General features: G+C 40.9%; 1 protein-coding gene across 3 annotated transcripts in view; it reads left to right on the forward strand.

Moving 5' to 3' along the window:
• The window catches only part of DNTT (DNA nucleotidylexotransferase), a 451,081-nt gene that overhangs the window by 320,358 nt on the left and 115,988 nt on the right, over positions 1 to 14,735 (forward strand). For all 3 annotated transcript variants that reach the window (XM_029610768.1, XM_029610767.1, XM_029610769.1), the window contains one exon: positions 11,097 to 11,360. In XM_029610768.1, the coding sequence (XP_029466628.1) occupies positions 11,097 to 11,360 (264 nt within the window). The remainder of the gene's footprint in view (positions 1 to 11,096; positions 11,361 to 14,735) is intronic.

Genomic DNA, 14,735 nt, shown 5'->3' on the forward strand with positions numbered 1-14,735 from the left:
GTAAAGTTACGCGGACATCTCACATACTTGTGCTGCAATTTTCATTTTAAAATACAGACCTTTGTGCGTGTTGGCCTGGCCCAGACCACCTGTGTCCTGCCCAATATTGAATCACAGGAATCACACAGAAGAGATAAGCAGCCAGAAAAATAAATATACTTTTACATTTCCTCTTCCTCTAGCAACACTTCTTACAGAACTTAATCAAGCTCTTGCCCATCAATAAATACTTCAGTTCTCATATCTTCTCACGGGATCTTCATTCTAGCAGTACAGCACACAATCCCTTTTTGTTCCCATAGAGACATTGTAGTCTATAAGCCCACCTAGGTTGCCATTGAGCACTACCAAGGAGCCTAGTGATGATACTTTGACTTCCATGAAAGCATGGCCCTGTTGTACTCGCAAGACAGCAGACTCACCAGAAATCACTACAAGAACTCAGTAAAGGAGCGTATCACAGTCTCTCCTTAAAAGCCCAGGATTAGGCATTTAGCCTGGTCCACTTCAAGCCACAGACAAGAAGGGAGTTCTGTCTGAGAGCATTTTCCTTAAAAACAGATAAGAAACTAGACCCATGGAAAACAAGGGGAAGAGATGGAAGCTGAAGAAAGGTCGATATGGACTAGCTATGAATTACATTGCTGTATTTTTGCTTGTGAAAACTGCTAAGGTAAGCAGTACTATTTCTGTTTGTTTTTCTGCAAGTAATAAAAAGTTTGAGGAGGATTTTAAAAGCGTTGCTTGAGCAGAAATGCCCATATACACGTGTATGTGTTAGAACATGATGCCCTCACCCGCGTCTGGCATCCTCCCGCTGCACTGAAGGCCGCCGACAACGGCAGCGATCTCCCTCGACAGAAGCGAGACATAGGACGCGCTCCATTTTGGCACCTCCCTCACGCTACGTCATATGCTGCCACCAGAAGTGTCCAGGAAGGACATCATCAACAGTCTTTATTTAAGGTTCAGCCTTCTAATGGTTCTTCACCTCGGCAATGGGCTTGGCGAGTCGTGTTCTCTGCTGCTCTGCTTGAATTGCTATGTGTTCCACTTCCTCTTTTCTCCTTGATCCTGTCTCATGGTCTTCTTATTAGTGTGAGTCTTTACTTGTCCCCACTCTGTTGGCCTTGACCCAATACGCGCTTGTATGAGCGCATGCACACTCATTTTAAATTTACCATCTTTATGAGCAAAGAGCTAGAGTCTACCCTAAATCTATTCTCTGGTCAGCCACAGACCGCTCACGGTGCCATAAACGCAGTTACCCTGTCCCACTCTGGATACCAGCTTATATTTAGAAAGGGCACACTCCCCCTAGACTCTAAACATTTTTCCCTCTCTGATATAAAAAGAAATCTCCATTTAACCAAAGGTAGATGTTAAGTGACAACATTTCAGGATTAAGTAAAGAACACATTTCTAGTGGCTAAGGCCAAATTTAGGGCCAATGCCACACCTGCAAAAAAAAATCATTCAGAACCTATATTGCAAAACTGTCATACCAAAACAGCACTAACTTAAACAGTAATAATTCTGTAATAAAAGGCAACACTGCAAATATTTCACTGGACCCTAAAAAGGCACTACACCTCCTATCAGGAAAACAGAACAAGCTACACTGCTACATATCCCTATACAAAAACTAGATACTAGTAGAATACCTCACCTTGGTCATACACATAGACCAAAGACCCTCGCCAAATACAGAATAAGGAATCACAAATTAGAAATAAAAATATGCAGAGAAAAATTGAATTCTTCTTTGTTCTGCTGTCCACTCTAAGTTGATATTCCTCCCTTCCAGTTCCCTGCAGGAGAGGATGGGGAGATCAAGAGGAAAGAAAGGATTGAATTAAAGAGCAGAGAGCTCTTCTAAGTTTTGCACGCTGCTCTGTCTGCTCCAGGCTCACCCATCTCCTGTTTCTTGCATGCTGTCTGGGAGGGGATGGGCTGAAGTAGTAAGCAGTGGGCTGTTCTCAAATGCCTGAGATTTGAGGCACTGACCAATAATCATTGGAGCAGAACCATTTGTGCTCATGCAGTGGACCCCCTGTTTATCCATGGGTAAAATCAGCCCTACAGATGATGCAAATCCTGCATAAACGTAAAAGCTGCCCAATTGGTAAATTGGATCATAAAGAAAATGGATGATAACTGTCATACCGTAGAAGATTATTATGATCAATGGGTTTCCTATAAATGGTTGCTTCCAATCTGTTGTTTTGTTTATAGATCCAAATATCCAAAAATGACAGATGGTAAATATCACAATCCATAGTAATTTGTAAATTTGGATCCTTTGATTTTAACTATTCCAAAAGCTAATGTAATTCTTCAGTCGAGCAGGACCACACACAAAAAACACATTGTCGATGTATCTTAATAATCCATGTATACTGGAAAAAAACAGGGGAAGAGTATAAATATTTCTTTTCAAAGTTAGAGAAATATAGATTTGCCACACTGGGGGCCATAGTGGTCCCCATAGCAATACTGTGTTTCTGTAAATAAAGCATTTTCTGGAATAAGAAATAGTTCTTAACAAGAGCAATCTAAGCCATCTGTATAATACATTCAGTATGTATCCGATAAGGTCTTGGTCTCTGTTCTAAAATTGTCTCACTAATAATCAAAGAATCAGATGAAGGACATTAGTATATAGAGACTGTATGTCCAAAGATACCAGAAAGTATGCTGTAATATCAATTTTGATCTGAGATATCTTATTCAGCATGGGGCGGATTTTAAGAGCCCTGCTCGCGTAAATCCACCCGGATTTACGTGAGCAGGGCCCTGCGCGCCGGTGCGCCTATGTTCAATAGGCCTACCGGCGCGCGAAGATCCCCGGGACTCGCGTAAGTCCTGGGGTTTTCCGAGGGGGGCATGTCGGGGGCGTGTCGGGGCAGGGCCGAGCGGCGCGCCATTTTTGGGGTGGGACGCGGCGTTTCGGGGGCGGGCCCAGGGGCGTGGTTTCGGCCCGGGGCAGTCCGGGGGCATGGCCGCGCCCTCCGGAACCGCCCCCGGGTCGTGTCTAGGCGCGCCAGCGGCCCGCTGGCGCGCGGGGATTTACTTCTCCCTCTGGGAGGCGTAAATCCCCCAACAAAGGTAGGGGGGGGGGGTTTAGACAGGGCCGGGGGGGGTGGGTTAGGTAGAGGAAGGGAGGGGAAGGTGAGGGGAGGGCGTTAGCGAATTCCCTCCAAGGCCGCTCCGATTTCGGAACGGCCTTGGAGGGAACGGCGGCAGGCTGCGCGGCTCGGCGCATGCCGGCTTCACGGAATAGGCAGCCTTGCGCGCGCCGATCCAGGATTTTAGCGGATACGCGCGGCTACGCGCGTATCTACTAAAATCCCGCATACTTTTGTTTGCGCCTGGAGCGCCAACAAAAGTACACGAACGCGCCGTTTTTGAAAATCTACCCCCATATGTTTTGTATCCCGAATGTAAGAAAGTACAGATTGTACAGCATCATGCAAAAAAAAAAAAAAATCAACAAAAATGGACAAAGGTTTCAACAATGAATAAATAGAGAAAGCAACTGGCCATCCAGGTGGTTGAAAAATATTTTTATGTATTTTCAGTAGAGTGTAAAATACAGGAATTTTTATTTTTTGTTGTTGTAGGAACATCAATTCTCGTTTAGAAGAAAATCTGATCTTTCAGTAATGTCCAGTTCAGTTTTAATAAGGCATACTATCTCCGCTAATGGATCTTGTTATATGTACCGCCTCTTGGCATAATTTTTATGTTTCAATGTAAACCGATGTGATCTGTATTTTAATACAGGAACACCGGTATATAAAAATCTAAAAATAAATAAATAAATAAATCTTCAGACAGTCTCTCTTAGTATTCAGAATTAGACAGTTGATTCAGGATTTTTCTTGTATAACTAGCCAAATTCTGCACTATCATTCCACACCCTTTATCAGTGGGTTTTATAACAATCTCACAGGGTCATTTTTTATTGTACGATGGGGCGTTATCACATGTGCTATGATGTTATCACATGTGATAAAGCCCTATGGCATGCAATACCGGCCGGCCGCATTGTGGTAGTAAAATGCTAATTAGGGGAAGAGGAGGAGTGTGGGAGGAGTTTGGTCATTGTTAGTACCCGGTAGCATTGTAGGCGATAATGTTTTCCACATTATTGCTGGCAGCACCGTGGGAAATATCACCACCTTTTCCCGCAGCAATATGGGTGCAATAATGTGTAGTGTGGTCGCATGGTGGTGGGTGAAACTGAATTGCCATGATGCAGCTAGTGGCACACTATCCCCCCCAGCCCTTTTCTGGTCGTGGATCATCATTCTACTACATTGAGACCTCAGTGTCTTGCAACAGTTCTCTCAATGTTTTTTTCTCAGAACATGTGACATTATAATACATATACAATTTTTTCTTCTCTAACTTAGCTAGATCACTAAGAACCAAGTCTATACATTTTTTAATAAAAGGATCAATTGGTCCTGCTGGAAGCCATGAATACCTCAGTTGTACAATTGAGATATTGATTTTATCTAATGGATGTTGTAAAAAGAATAGTTTCAACTTCAACAGTTTAAACAACCTATACAAATCAATCCAGCAGTGGAATGGATCATAGCCATAAGTATGTACAAAAGACAATCCTCTGTTTAGAACAGATAACTGTGTCTGAGTGAGGAGCTTACCTGAAATATTTATAACAGATGATTCATGGATGATCAAAAAGGTTTCCTTTGCAGAGTCTTCGGAATCTTCTGGGTCTGATGATGATGGCACTACTAGTGTTGCACATCCTGGCCGCATCCGCTCCGTGGCCGGCCCTGCTCACCTTGCTCTCCCGTCCATGAGCTCTGGACTCTCCTCCTCCTCTTCCGCAGCCAGTTCATGGCATCCCCGGCTCCCCCGCTCTCAGTCTCCCGTACAGGACTCATAACGGAGCTCCCGTCGGGGCTCGGCGTCCTCGGTCCCGCCCCTAGATGCGCGCACGGCCAACCTTCAGCCCTTTAAAGGGCCAAGCGTGGGAAAACCCCGGGAGGCGCATACTGATTACATGATCCCTGCCTTAGCAATCGGGTCATACACTCTGGTGTTCTCTAGTTTGCCTGTTCCAGTGTCTCTTGTTCCAGTGTCTCTTGTTCCAGCATCTCCTGTTCCTTCATCTCTCCATCCCTGGTAGTATCCTTCAGACTGATCTCATGGTACTGACCTCTGACTACTCCTGATTGCTGCCTGGACCTGACCTTTGCCTGTTCTTCAACTACTCCTGATTGCTGCCTGGACCTGACCTCTGCCTGTTCTCCAACTACTCCTGATCGCTGCCTGGAACCGACATCTGCCTGTCTACCGACTGCTCCTGATTGTTGCCTGGAACTTGACCTCTGCTGGCCTGACTACTCACGGACTGACTACAGGTACTGACCCCTGCTTCGGCTGTCCATTCTGGACTGATACTCTGGCTTTGATCCTCGCTATCCACTCGGACACTCTCTTCTGGCCTCCTGCGACCTCTGGACACGCGTGCCTGAACATCGACCGCTCACCCTTGTTCGTGGTGGGCACTCCCCTGCGCTTCCTCTCTAGGAGACCCTGCGAGGCTCACCTGAGACCAGGCAGCCCGGGTAAAAAGGGCTCAACCTGAGGGAACCCTGGGTTGCTATTGGCAAAGCTACAGCTAGCCTCTGCCTCCTTTTGTGCTCCACCTCCTGGTGGCAGGCGCTCTCCGGGTCCGACCGGAGGGCCATACCAATCCTGCACCAGGCCAAGGGTCCACCTCCAGTGCAACAACTAGTATGCCATCTCAACCTTTTTTAGAACAGAGCCGAGATCCTCCTGCCCCCCGACATGGACAACATGGCAGATACATGAATCGCCATCAACAAGAACCGGTGTGGCCGAAACCAAACACGAGATCACAATATTGGCAGAATCAGAATAATCTTTCCCTCAGCAAGAGAAACTCCATATCTCAGATAGTAAATCCAGGCATCAACAAGTTACAGAAATAAGCCAGCAATAAGTGGGGCCCCTGATTTCAGCCTTTGCAGGCAGAGAGGGAGGAGGAGGATTTTCTCCTGCTGCAAGCACGTTTCCTAGAACCTTATCTTGGACCACTATATTAAAACTCTGGGTTAAATCAATCAGACCTTCCTATAGGGGAGTGCCACAGTAAATGTTCTGGCTTACTACAATAGCCTACCAACTGCAACATGTTCTCCTGGTAAGAAACTAGTGGCTCCTTTACATAAAATATATAGATGGTACATTTTCTTCAATCCCCTCTTTTTTCCAGTCTCCTTCCCTCGTTTCAGGTATTTCTCCACCTTATTCTTGTCAGATTGCCTCCTTCATTCTATTGTTTGGCTCCAATCTTGTTCATTCTTTCTTATTTATTTATTTATTTAATAACTTTTAATATACCGACACTCAAGATAGAATATCTTATCGTACCGGTTTACATCAAACAAGAGAAAACCAACGATATAGTAGCATAAAGTTACATGAAACAGGGTGCTGAACTCAGGACAACTATAGAATGTATAACAAGCAGAGATAAAATTGTAACTGGGTGAACAATATAGTAGGGGAACATCTGATAGACAAACAGTTTTACATTCACTAAGTAGGTGGTCAAATAAATAACATTTTTAGGGTAGCGCAGTCTGTACAGGACAAAGGATTTAAGGGAGAAGGGATTGAGGCTAGAGGGAGGGGTAGGATGGACAAGTGGGACGGGGGAACCAGGGGTGGGAGGAGGGAAGGTGGGTTGGACTCTAGCGGAGAGGTTGCACTCATATAGTATGATCATAAAATTGAGTGTGGAGCAGAGTATTTTAGTTGGAAGCTGTGCAAGAATATTTAGGTACAGTCTGTGGAAGAATATTTATGCACAGTCCTAATTTGTGGAGTTTGTGGAATGGTCAATCGGGGAAGGCTTGTCTGAAAAGCCAGGTTTTCAGTTTCTTTCTGAAGGAGACTGGGCATTGTTCCTGGTGAAGGTCAGGTGGTAATGAGTTCCATAGAGATGGACCAACAGTGGATAAGGCACGTTTCTGGATGGAGAGGTGGAGAGAGGCTTTAGTAGGGGGTGCGAGGAGAGATCCTTTATATGCCGTTCTGGTTGGTCTAGTAGATGCGTTAAGGTTGAGCGGAATTTTCAATTGGAGTGTGGATTGGAGGTAGATGGTTTTGTGGATAATGGTCAAAGCCTTAAATAATATTCTAAAGTTGATGGGGAGCCAGTGTAAACTTTTGAGTATAGGTGTGATATGCTCTCTTCTCCTTGAATTTGTTAGGATTCTGGCCGCAGCATTTTGGAGCATCTGCAATGTTTTTTTTGTGGAGGCAGGAATGCCGAGGAGTAAAGCATTGCAGTAATCAATTTTTGAAAACAGTATGGCCTGAAGGACTGATCGGTAATCATGAAGGTGTAGGAGGAGTCTGAGGCGTTTTAAGACATGTAGCTTGTAGAAGCATTCTTTGATGGTGTTGTTTATGAATTTTTTGAAGTTCATGTGGGAGTCTCACATGGTTTATTACTGGTGTGATGGGGTTCATGTGGGTCTCTCACATGGTTTATTACTGGTGTGATGGGGTTGTTGGCTAGAGGGATGGAGTCATTGGGAGATATTACGAGGATCTCCGTTTTTGAAGTGTTGAGGACAAAGTTGAGACTAGAGAGGAGAAGATTGATGGAATGAAGGTAGCTGTTCCAGAAGTTTAATATTTTGGGGATAGAATCTGTGATGGGGATCAGGATCTGTACGTCGTCAGCGTAAATGAAATGAGTCAGGTTGAGACTTTCTAGAAGCTGGCATAGGGGTAGCAGATAAATATTAAACAATGTAGGGGAGAGCGACGAACCCTGAGGTACTCCGTGAGTGGAAGATATGGGGTGGGATTCAATATTATTTATTCTGACCTTGAAGATCCTATTATTAAGGAAGGATTTGAACCAATTTAGGGCGGTGCCAGTGATGCCGATGCTTGAAAGTCTGTTGATGAGGATTGAGTGGTTCACTGTGTCGAATGCTGCTGAGATGTCGAGTAGAGCCAGTAGAAAGGATTGTCCTTTGTCTAGACCCAATAGTATGTTATCTGTAAGGGAGATTAATAGGGATTCAGTGTTTAGGCGTTTTCGGAATCCAAACTGGGAAGGGTAGAGAATGTTGTGAAGGTCTAGATAATCGGAGAGCTGGTTGTTGACTAATTTTACCATTAGTTTGGCTATTAATGGTAAATTGGCAATAGGTCAATAATTTCCATCCCTAGATTCCCCCTCCATCTTGCCATTTTTATGTTTCCACTTTTTATTCCCTCTTAATTCTTGTCTACCCGTATCTTATTCTCTTCACATTCTTCCCATTCCTATCTGTCACACTGGTTTTTTACACATCTTTATGAAAGCAGTACAATTACTTCCCTAACACATACCTTACATGAACAATCACTTTTGGGACATCTTTCTGTCTATTTTTTGTTCTGCAATCTCTAGAGTGGTAAAGAAGGATCATCTGCTCTTTATTAAAGATAGACTTGCTGCCTTGAAGATGGGAAACGAGATAAGTGTCTACCTAAGTCTATGTTCTTAACTTTTAGGAGAAAGGGATCTTGTTTTGTGGTTTCTGTGTATAATGCAAACTATTGCTGGCATCGTGAAAATAAAGTGTAAGTCTGTACTATATGTGTCATGTCTATGTAGTCTTTCTTTGGTAGGCCCAATACAGGAATGAGTGTATTTGTTCCAAAAGAAGTTTAAATGAGGCTAATATGAACATATTTCCTTGAGGATCATATGCAGTCATAGATAGGAAAAGGAGTAAAATTACAGGTGATGCCTAATTATGCATTTGTGGCTTCTAAATGAATGAAATACATCTAAATATAAGGTTAAATACAATTTAATATGGAAGACCCTTCTGGCAATGGAGAAAGCCACAGCAGAAATGAAACACTGAGTTTTGTATTTTTCTCATTTTGAAACATACTTTTGCAGTTTGTGGACCTAATCTGACATCTGTAGAGAGCTCCTTTTCACTTATCTTTCTACCATTTTCTACTTTCTCTTTTAGGTTTCTTTACACTATTTATATTTCTACTTTTTTTTCAATAAGTATATCTTTCTGTTACAAGGAAAATATATTTATGGTTGTAAAAAGCATCCTAGTAGTGTTCTGTGGAATGTAAAAAATGGGTTTCTCAGATTTGGAGAACATATGTTAAAATTCTAATGTTAAGAAAAGGATTCATGTTATTGAAGTTTATATCTATGACCACAATAAAAAATGTAAAAAAATAAATCTAAGAAAAGTATATTTATGAATGTGTTTGTGTTCTATGTTTTGGCATTTAAAAATAATTGCTTGAAAGTGAAGCACTTGAATTCATCAGGTCTGTGCTGAGTTATATTCTTCTGTTGCTAGAAGTTTGATCCTGATTTTACCTTTCAAACATTTTTGGTTTTGTGCTCACATATTATGGTAACATTTGCAGTGGGGCATGATCTTTGGCGGGTACCTCTATGCTTTCCTTTTATGTGTTCATGATGTCATCAGAGAGCTGCATACCTTTAAAGGGCTGATTAGAGGTGAACCAAGAAAACAAAAGAGATAATGTATTCTGTATTTGAAACCAGGGATGGAAGTCATGCAAATTCCATTGTCAATAAACTACTGAGATCCATAAGCATAGTTAAAAATTGGAGATGCAAACATTTATGTAGTAGAGCACAATTTATCTGATGATTCATTAACCAGATACTCTCATTATCTATACACAATTGCATTATTTGGAAAAATCCATTATCCAGAATGGTCTCGGTTATGACCAGTCCAGAAAAAGAAAGTGCTGTACTGTATTTGTACTAGCTTCTGGCCATCTCAGTCAATATCTTCAGGCCTTGTAGTGGGATTTTTCAGGCCTGTTAGTATATAGGAATGTGCATTCATTGGAAACAAAGCAGGAAATTGTAATATATTTCTCATTTCATTTTGTTTTTTAAATGAAATGAAATAAACATAAATGAAATTATGTTCATTTTCATATGTTTTTATTTTAAAAATGTTGGGTCACCCCCGCTGCAATCCTCCCTCCCACCTCCCCCCCAAAAAAACCACATTTCTCCTGGGCCCGTCCCTCAGTCTCCCTCTCCCCTGGTCTTCCAGGCTCTGTTTACTCCAAGTCTTCTTTTTTCATGGGGGAGAAGCGATCCCCGATCACTCCTGCTCCATTCATTTATTTGGCACAGAAGACTGAGGCCGGCACCATTTTCTTACATGGAAGAAATTGCTAATGGTGTTGGCATCAGTCTGTTGGTGCCATTTGCAATGTTAACACTGGCAGATACAGGGAGGTGATCAAGGGAGGACAGGGGAGTGGTCTTTTCTTTTTTTTTTTTTTTGCAGCGGGGACATTTTTTTATTTTCCATTTCTTTTTTTTTTCTATTTAAATTTTTGGGGGGGGTTTCAAAGAAATGAAGCAAAACAACAAAGAAAAGATTCTGCTACAAGATTCTGCTACAAGAAATTTAAACAGAACCTGAAAACCTGGCTGTTCAAACAAGCCTACAATTTATGAACACTTCCCCTACTAATAATATAACTTTTATGACACATATCCAATAATATCTTTCCATATCACACAGTTTCTTTCAGTATCGCTAAACACACTTGCAAGCCTCTTACTATTGCAAAGAATAATATGATCTTCTAACCTGTATATTAATGCCTGACTCTCAAGCAATCTCCATTGCCCATTCCTTATTCCAATATTGTAAATGTGTATTTTAATGTTAATTAGTTTATAGTATTAATTTTATCCGATATGTACCATTCTATAATTGCTAGATAGTATAGATTGTTGCTAATTTAATGTTCTTTATAAACTGATGTGGATTGTAAAGATTGTTGCTAATTTAATGTTCTCTGTAAACCGAGGTGATGTTTCCCAACGTGCCGCGGTATATAAAAAACCCTTAAATAAATAAATAAATAAATAAGATAAAAGCAGAAATGAAAAACAAAACAAAATTTAAAAAAAATATGTGCACACCCCTATTAGTTTATGTTTCTAATTTTACAATATTTATGAACAATACTTTCTTTTTTAGGACTTGCTTATTTACTATGACATTATTGAATCAACACTTGATGAAGCAGAGCTACCAAGTAGAAGAGTAGATGCATTTGATCATTTTCAGAAAAGCTTTGCAATTTTCAAACTATATAAACAAAGATTGGATGCCAGCATTTCTGAGGAATATCAGGAATCCGATAAGATGGAGGCTAAAAACTGGAAGGCAATACGTATAGATCTGGTTATAATCCCTTTTGATCAATATGCGTATGGTTTACTTGGCTGGACAGGCTCTAGGGTAAGGAACTCCATAATTTATGCTTTTTGATATGCTTTGCTTTTCTGATTTTGCATGATTATATACAGGCCCTTAGGCTTCATTCTTCCTGTTGTTAATACAGTCTCTTTCACCCCTAACCCTTATCTGAAATCAGTCATTAATTATAAACCTTGAGTTCATATTCAATCACTGGCTGTATTGCAAAGTTAGCCAGATAAACCTACCCGGTTCACTTTGGAGGAATATTCAGTGACACAGCTGCAATATTGAATATAGACATCTGTCTTAAAGATAGCTAGATACATTGATCTGCCTAACTTTAGGACAGCTCTACGGTACAACCAGAGTAAGCCAGATATGTTATCCAGCTAACCTAGCTCCTCCTAGAAATACCCTTGGAATGCCCCTACATTATCTGGCTAAATATTTGCTGGATAATTAGATATCTGGCTAAAGTTTAGCCATATAAGTGCCCAAAATATTTAAAAGTTTATTTATTTATTATTTATTTAACATTTTTTTATATACCGACAGCCGTTTGCACATCGTATTGGTGTACATTTAACTCAGAACTAACAGGCGGAGCCTTTACATGGAACAGAAACTAAAATTAAAAAGCTAAACAGGTATTACAACAGATAAAGTAATCAAATTAATAATAGAGAAATAATGTACAATATATTTACAATGGAGAGTGATATGGACAAGTGGCTTTCATATATCAAGTGGAGGGAGTATTGGAAAAGTATGACATTTACAGGGTCATAATTTATTGTGCGATGGGCCATTATCACGTACGTTAAGGTGTTAAGGCATTATCACGATAACGCCCTACCACATGCAATACCAGCTGCGTCGCGGCGGTAAAATGCTAATTAGGGAAAGGGAAGGAGTAGGGGCGGGATTTGCATGGTGTTAGGACCCGGTAGTGCTGCAGGCAATAATGTTTTCCACAATATTGCCAGCAGCATCATGGGAAATAACACCACCTTTTCCTGTGGCATTATGAGGGCGATAGTATGTGGCATGGCGGTACCATGGCGGGCGTAACCGCACCGCCGAGATGTGGCCGGCTGGACACTATTGCTCCTTCATCCCTTTTCTGGCCGCAGCTCATCATTCTACTATATTTATAGCAGAATGACAAATCTAGGCCTTAGCTGGATAACTTGTGAGTTATCCAGCTAAATGCCTCTGAATATGGACCTTCGAGTGCTTTTTAGGGGGCGTAAATCTGCTTGGTAAACTTCCTGTTTCTATAGCATGCCTTCCAAATGATCTAATACTGAAGTTTGTTTTTTAATCTTTCATATTCAATGTTTGTTTCTGTAAATTTTAGGAAAAGTTGGAAAACTTGACTATTATAAATAGTTTTTTATGACTGTGCTAACTCTTGTTACTTTCGGTTTTGTTTTTTTGACATATTTGTCCACTGTTTATTGATTAGTAGGTTTTGAATTTGGTTGCCCTATTGTCTTTTTGGTTTTATGGCTGCATATTTTTAATTTTGATTTTGGTATATTTTGTATTGTTTTATTATGTTTACCTGTTTATGTATTACTGATTGTATGCTGCCTTGTGATTTGGAATCAGGGAAGATGGTTTATACATTTTTTAGTTACATTAAATTTAATTATCTTTTGGGAGAAGTCAAATAAAAGCAATTAAACACAACAGTACTGCAAATAAAGGGAAGGCAGTTTGTATAAATATATAGACTTCAAAATTTAGGTTTTCACTGTTAATCTCATAACTGTGAGTTGTTTTTATAGACAGGGTCAAAGCTTAATGATGGGTGATCTAGTTCATAATAAAATAATACTCTATCTGAATGTTGATGGGGTTGGGCAAATTCAGATGACAAAAACCTTGAATGAGATTAGAGAAATCTGCGAGATTCCTTAATTTTCATACTGCTGCTGATTGGCTACTTGTCCAAGCTATATATATTTGCACAATTTGTTTAAAAAATATGAATCCACTTTTATATCTTGTTTTTGAATTTCTCATTTAGAGAACTGTGTTATTGATGACTAGAGATGTGAATCGGAACCGGAATCAGTTCGGATTCCAGTTCAGATTCGCATCGTGGTTTTTTTTTCGTCCGGCCCGATCGTGGTTTTGTTTATCAGCTGCGCCCGAGCCGATAAACAAAAAACCCACCCCGACCCTTTAAAACTAATCCCTTAGCTTCCCCCACCCTCCCTACCCCCCCAAAAAAACTTTTTACAGGTACCTGGTGATCCAGTGGGGGTCCCGGGAGCGATCTCCCACTCTTGGGCTGTCGGCTGCCACTAATAAAAATGGCGTCGATGGACTTTGCCCTTACCATGTGACAGGGTATCCGTGCCATTGGCTGGCCCCTGTCACATGGAGGGAGCACTGGATGGCCGGCGCCATCTTTTGAAGCTGACCACAAATCATTCTGTTGAACAGTGGTTTAGCTACTTATTGGCTAGGCTTACATGCCAAACCAAAACTTGGCTGACAGTGTAGCATAGGTCAATGGTCCCCAAACCTGTCCTTAAATTAATTTTAACTAAATTAGTTGGCTACATGATACCTTCATTTGGTTAATGCATGCTCATGATAGAAGCTTTTGGGCTTCCATTCCTAAAGGCAATGTTTCTTTCTGCTTCACAAAATGCATGCCCCCTAGTCAACCATCCTTTGTAACTTTACCTAAATGAATGTGAAATGACATTCAATTTGAGTTTAAAATGTATTTATTCAGTGAAATATGTGCATATATTTTGGACAATTGGTAACAGACACAAAACGTGTTTACGTTTACAGAAGTTTGAAACTTGTTAACCATAGCACAGGGCTTCCCAAACCTGTCCTGGGGACTGCACAGCCAGTTGGGTTTTTGGACATCCTCAATGAAAATATATGAGATAATTTTGCATATACTGAATCTCCATAATATACAAATTTATCTCATGTATATTCATTATGGATATTCTGAAAACCCAACAGGCTATGGGGTGCACAGGACAGGAAGCCCTGCCATAGCACTAATCATCAAGGTTTCAAATGTCACTGCATTTGCACATCTTTCCTATACATTCAATTATCTTAAAATAAACAACCCCTCTGATTTTCTTATTTAAATTTACTAAGGCAATGTGGTTATTTGGGGGAGGGGGAGTCTAGGAGTAAAAGCACAATAATAAAAAAAAAAGGTAATTGGGATGCTGACCCTGTAATTGAAGCTAAAATCATAAAACTATAATGAGTCTGTTAACACTGAAACTTCATGCTTGATTCAAGTAAAATGGTTCCTTTTAATAAAATATTTAACATCCTGCTCCACAGAAAGACTTCCTGCAGTTCTGATAACATCAAGCAAGTGCAGGGTACTGACAGTATCCACTTCAAAATCTGTATGGC

Source organism: Rhinatrema bivittatum, chromosome 7 (assembly GCF_901001135.1).
Source record: "Rhinatrema bivittatum chromosome 7, aRhiBiv1.1, whole genome shotgun sequence".
Taxonomy (NCBI): Eukaryota; Metazoa; Chordata; class Amphibia; order Gymnophiona; family Rhinatrematidae; genus Rhinatrema; species Rhinatrema bivittatum.